We start from the raw sequence: 6,268 nt of genomic DNA on the forward strand, positions 1-6,268 counted from the left end.
TGGAGGGGACAGAGGGTCTGGTTTGCATTGGACACGCTGATTTCACGCCGCGCCCTGCTGGGGAGCCACCACGCGGCGGTGGCGTGGGCCTGACCCCAGGGCTCGTCCCTCTGGGCTGCGGTGGCCGATGGGGCCGCCCCTCCCCGGGGCTGGGAAAGGTGACCACAGCGCCCTGTGTGCCGTGGGCTGGCCCTCGTGACCTGGAGTGTCCCCCTCCCTGGGGGTGGCCCGCCCAGGGACAAGCCACACCTCACCGGGGGCCAGCAGGGGCCACCCGCACAGGGCGCCTGCAGCCCTCCTGACCCCTCAGAGAGCCACCCCTGTGACCTGAGCCCCCAGGCCAGGCCTCGGGTTGTCGTGAGACTGGCCTTGGGCACCGGGGATGGGAGACAGAGGTGGCCCTGGCCACGGGCCCCGCGCACTGTCCCCAAGGACGGTCCCCATCATTCAGGTGACAGGTGAACAACCCCCGTGGGTACTTGAAGAGCTCATCTATATTCAAATGATCTTCTAAGTGGACCAGGTCCATTCACATGATCGACATGTTTAACTGATCAATATCATTGATCAGCCGTGATGGGCGGGGCCGTGTCCCTGTGGCCCTGTCCCACGCCTGGGGGTCACTGGGTCCGTCCCCACGGCACCCGGGTGAGCAGACAGGACAGACGTTGGGAGGGCTCACTTACGTAGCTCAACAGGGACGGTTAATGCAAATGATCCCATTTATCTTAACTAGTATTTAAACGCATTTGATAATATAGTAATACTCCACTTAATCAATTACACGGTGATCATATTGATTATATAATCAAATGTGTTTAAATCAGAGCTCCCTTTAATACATTGTTAATGATTGATAGTATTATTGATAATAATTAATGATCTTTATTAATTAATAGAAATCAATAATTATCAACATATCATTAATATATAATGTCTCATTAAATGGGTGTGGTGATATGATCACATTATCGATCATGTTCCACTATTAATAATCATATCATTCTCTCATTTGTAATTAAACATATTTAACATCTAATTGTTCAGTTTATTAGATAATCTACTCTATTTCATCAATATCAGACTTGATTCTTCTAAATAATAAAACATGATTTATTACGATGATTTAATATATTTAACGTGTTATCAGATGATCACAGATCAATAGACTGTGAGTGTATTAGACCATCGCAGTGAGCCTTTGGCCTGCAAATAGCCCCCAGCCACCCTCAGGTACTGGGGTCCTCCAGGACCTGCCGCTCCTTTTCGGCTGGACTCTGAGGGCCTGGGAGCCACGCGGGGCCTGGAGTCCAGGGGGACTGACCCACCCAGGTGCCCCTCGCTGGGTGTCCGAAAGAGGGAGGCCCTCGCTGGCTGCCCTGGACGCGTGGCGTGTCCAGTGGGGCGTCCTTGGGCCCCACGCCCGGCCACTCTGCCCCGTGCCAGGCCAGACCCACCCCTTCCCACCCTGGCGCCTCGGCCCCCCACCAAGGGCCTGCAGCGGCCTCCGCAGCACCCGGGTGAGCTACAGAACCCAGTGCCCACCCTCCGTAGGTCCTTCAGGGCCACATGTCCCCCGTGACACAGCCAGCCTGTGTCGGCAGGCAGCCGCGCCCAGCCAGGTGTGGGGACAGAGGCCAGGACGTGGTCACGGTAGTCACCTCCTCTCCCCGGCCTTGTGCTGGGAACTGGACACCTGCTGGGCCACATGGGCTGGGGTCAGGATGGACAGCCACCAGGCAGACAGGACCTCGGCAGCTCCAGGCGGGCGCCATGGCTGGGGAGGCTGAGGCAGGAGGATGGCCAGGTGGAGGCCAGCCTCAGCAACATTGAGGCTCTGAGCCACTCAGGGAGACCCTGACTCTAAATAAAACCCCAAACAGGGCTGGGGACGGGGCTCAGGGGTCGAGGGCCCCTGAATTCAGTCCCCAGCACCAAACAGAAAAAATGTGCAGCTTTTAGGGAGGCGCGTGGGGACCTGCGTTCCCCGTCGGCCTGCTCCGGTCACCACTTCTCCCTGGGCCCGGGAAGAGGCCCGACGCAGTCATCAGGAGGCCACACATGGGCCCTGGGAAACGACAGCTCCGAGCTTTTGTTCACCCCCGTTATTCTGGATGGTTCTTTTTTCTTCCCGACTCATAAAAGTGACATTTTTCACATGTGGAATCTTCTTTTTTCTCTTTTTAAGAAACGCAGGATGAAGGAGACTTTTATTGTCACTAAGCCCTGCCTTTTCCACCGCTCTGCGCCTCGGCTCTAGGTATTTTAATTGAAGATTAACTGCTGCTTAAAGAGGGGACGCGCCTGGGGAGGGAGCGTCGGGGACATTAAGATTCAGCCGCTCAGGGGACCCGCAGGCCCCAGGAGCAGGGGACAGCACTGAGGCCCATGGCTTGTCCCCCACGGGACGTTCTGTGTGGCCTTGGCCTTGGGGCTGGGGCCGGAGCAGCCCCTGGACACCCAGAAGCGCGTGGCTGGTACCTGACCCTGTGCCCAGGGCCCTGGGCAGCACCAGGCGTGTGGTCCCCACTTTATAAACAGGACAGGGCCGCGGGTGGTGGCTCAGGGCCTTGCCAAGTGGCTGAGGCTGGCCTCCACCTGGCGATCCTCCTGCCTCAGCCTCCCCAGCTGCTGGGAGGACAGGCGTGCGCCCTGGTGCCCAGCTGGGTGTGGGCATTTAAAACACCTGTGCGTACCTGGCCAGGCCCGTCCCCTGCACACCTGCCACTCCGTCACCAGAATGGCTGCTCTTGTGACCCCCGTAGCCCCTCACGGGGACTGAGCGAGAAACCGGAGCCCAGAGCCAGGTCACCTGGCCGTGTCACTGGGCCTGGTGACCCTTCTCCAGCTGTGGACGTAGAGGCCCTCTCTGCCGGCACCCCCGGCACCCCCACCTGCCTGCACAGGGCCACCTCTAGGACAGTCCCCGGGCCTGGTCACATTCCTCTGGCAATTACCTAAGACTGGCCAGACGGCCCCTGGCCCCAGGAGGGTCCTTCCTTCCAGAGGCGTGTCTGTCCGTCTGTCTGCCTGAGCCCTGGCACGTCAGCGGCCGACCTGAGCTCACCGTCGTGCAGGTAGGAAGGTGGCCTTCAAGGCCATTGGGCAAGGTCAGCGACCGTCCCCTCCCTCCGAGGAGCAGCCGGAGCGGGGGTCCCCTCCACCACCGTCTGTGTGACAGTGGCGTGGCAGGTGTGTGGGGACAGGCCTGAGCAGGCGTCTTCTAAATGCCCACACCCAGCCGGGGACCAGGGCACAGGCCTGTCCTCCCAGTGGCTCGGGAGGCTGAGGCAGGAGGACTGTGATTTGGAGGCCAGCCTCAGCCACTGAGCAGTCTGTCCGTCTCTGGTCCTCCGTTTTCCCCACTGTCCGATGGCAGGGTCCCCTGCCTTCCTGACATAAATAGAGGCACAGAGTGACCTGCTGCTCCTTCCTGGGGTCCTGGGGACACATCATCCACTGTCTCTGTGCCTCTGCACCCACAGGTCCCCTGTCTGTGCAAGAACGTGAGCTCGTGTGCTCGCACGTCCCCGGGGACCGCCTCACAGCCGCCGGGAGCCAGGATCAGTCAACTCCCATAGGCGCAGGGCAGTGTCAGGGACCTTGGAGCTCCGACCCACTTGTCCTCGCTGTGTGTCCTTGGGCAAGTTCCTGAGCGTCTCTGTGCCCGGTTCCTGGTGTATGGATGACGCTCCCTGCCCCCCGCCACGGGTGGTTGTGGGACCAAAGTGCTGCTGGCCACCGGCACTCGGAGTGGCTCCCGGTGCTCGGTCAGGACGTGGTGAGCGTCCCCTGTGACTGCCACCAGGTTCCTCGTGTGACTCTGGAGACCCAGCCAGTGCTTCCCCGGGGGCTGTGGGGTGGGGTCCATCCGTCCGTCTATCCGTCTGTCCGTCTGTCCGTGCGCCTATGCCTGCTGGCTGGTTCGGCTCCCGCCAGGCACAGGGTGACGTCCCGGGGACCTGAGTATGCTGGGAGCCTCAGGTGGGTGTGACCCCATTCCAGGCAGGTGACAGTGTGAAACTGACCTTTGATTGTGTCCAGTTGATCAGAGCCCTGGCCAGCGGCCACCAGCTGCCCCTCCCAGAGGCTAGTCACGGAAGGACTCAAAATTGAGGGCCACCTAGCCGGGCACGGTGACCCACGCCTGTCATCCCAGCGTCTCGGGAGGCTGAGGCAGGAGGATCGTGAGTTCAAATCCAGCCTCAGCCAAATCGAGGCCCTGAGCCACTCAGGGAGACCCTGTCTCTAAATAAAATACAAAATAGGGCTGGGAACGGGGCTCAGGGGTCAAGGGCCCCCTAGCTCAATCCCTGGTACCCCCCCAAAAATTTTAGGGCGCAGATGTCCTCCTTGGAGGCCGCCCTGGCCTCTGCAAATGGAGCCCAAGTTGGATTCTGCAGACCAGCCCCTTCCTGCCCGGCCCAGAACGCTTTTCTTTTTGCCTTAAAAAAATAACAATCCTTTCCTCTCCGCACCCCCGTTTTCCTCCCCACGTGCCCCCCAGTCTCCAAAGCCCCGCGTCCCCATTTCGGTTTCCATGGGGCGGGAAGGATTCAGCAAAGGGCCTTTTGTGTTTTCGAAGACTCCCCCATTGTGCTAAGAGGCTTAATAGAAATTAAAAGGGGATTTAAACAACATTAAGACATCAAAATGGGGGTGCGGGCGCCCCAGCCTCCGCTTCCTCCCAATCAAAGGGGTGCGTGGGCCGCCCGCCGCCGGCTCCCTGTTCCCTTTGTCTTGGGGACAGCGGCGCCCAGGTCTGATAAGGCCTAATCACCTTATCTTGTCAAAGCAAATTGCATCTTTGTTTACACGCGGGGTCCCTCGCAGGGAAGGAAGGGGAGAAATCTTGGGGGGCCGCCCACACCCAGCCAGAGAGGCAGGGACGAGGACGTCAAAGACGGTGGCTCCCGAAGGCGACTTCAGGAGAGCTCAGCCTGACCCAGGGGCTGGGACGGTCCAGAGCTGCTGTGCCTCCTCCCAGAGGGGTTCAGAAGCACCCCAAAGGACCTGGCTGGCTCCAGGGGACCTGCTAAGCACCACCCTCCTCGCCGCTCTGTCCCCCAGCGGGAAGCCAAGCACAGTGACGCTCATCTGTCATCCCAGGGGCTCGGGAGGCTGAGGCAGGAGGATCGCCAGGTGGAGGCCAGCCTCCGCCACTTAGCAAGGCCCTGAGCCTCTCATCGAGACCCTGTCTCTAAATAAGATAGAAAAAGGGCTGGGGACGGGGCTCAGGGGTCAAGTGTCCCCAGGTTCAGTTCCTGGGACCAAAAAAAAAAAAAATAGTGTGGCAGCCCAGCTGGGTCAGGAGCCAGGCTGGTGTCCCCGAGCCTCCGCCCTGTGCCTGTCCCCGACGCCCAGCCTCACACACTGCTGCAGGGCCGTGGGCCAGTCCCTGCCCAGGATGCTCCTCAGCTGGTCACCTGCGAGACCAGGATGTCCACGGCAGCCCCTAGGTTGGGACATGTGTGCCAGGCCCTGTGCAGGGCCACCCGTGCCTGGCCGACTGTCCCCAGGTTCCTCCTGCCCGGCTTCAGGTGGGCCAGGCCGAGAGGCTCCTGGGGACCAAGGCCACTCAGCGCGTCCGGCCGTCGGGGACACGGCCTCTCTTGTCACCTGCGGGTGGCGGCTGCTTGGTGGGTGCCAGGCCTCTGTGAGGGGGGGACCCTGGACCCAGGCCAGTCCAGGGTCCAGCCACCTCCGGGGCCAGCTCCTGAGGGCCGGGGGAATGTGTCACCAACCTGGGTCACAGAGGGCTGCAGAGGCCACCCACACACACAGGACAGTGCCCACCCCCCGAGGGGACCCCAGGTGTCCAGGGGACCGTGCTCTGGCCTCCGCCGCGTCCTCCACCTCTTCCCCTCCGTCCCTCCCGGGGCCTCTGGTGGCCTCTGGTGGCCTCTGGTGGCACCGAGAGCCTGGCCCTGCCCGAGGGACACGGGGTGCAGCCGGCCAGGGAAGGGGGCTTCTGGGGGTGGCGGTGACCAGCCTCTTCTGTTCTTGCAGGTGGCCTGAGCCCCGAGGCCAAGAGGATCCTGACGCCTGCCCTCAAGAAGAGGGGACGCGGGGGACCCGGGGAGGCCACCCGCCAGGAGGAGGGCGCCGAGCGGCCCGAGCCCCCGCAGCACGTGACCCTCAGCCTGTCTTTCAAGCGCTACGTCTTCGACACCCAGAAACGCATGGTCCAGGCCCCCTGAGGGACCAGGTGACCCGCAGGGCCCTCCCCTGGCCAGGCCAGGCCACCGTGTGCCAAACCCAACCAGAC

The 6,268-nt window shown here is 61.5% G+C and overlaps 1 protein-coding gene across 1 annotated transcript in view; it reads left to right on the plus strand.

Annotated features, from left to right (window-relative positions):
- The window catches only part of Eefsec (eukaryotic elongation factor, selenocysteine-tRNA specific), a 118,138-nt gene extending 111,870 nt beyond the window's left edge, over positions 1–6,268 (plus strand). Inside the window, 1 exon segment of the mRNA XM_015506746.2 lies at positions 6,010–6,268. Coding sequence (XP_015362232.2) covers positions 6,010–6,200 — 191 coding nt within the window. The 3' untranslated portion in view covers positions 6,201–6,268.

This window comes from Marmota marmota, unplaced genomic scaffold, assembly GCF_001458135.2.
Source record: "Marmota marmota marmota unplaced genomic scaffold, marMar, whole genome shotgun sequence".
Classification (NCBI taxonomy): Eukaryota; Metazoa; Chordata; class Mammalia; order Rodentia; family Sciuridae; genus Marmota; species Marmota marmota.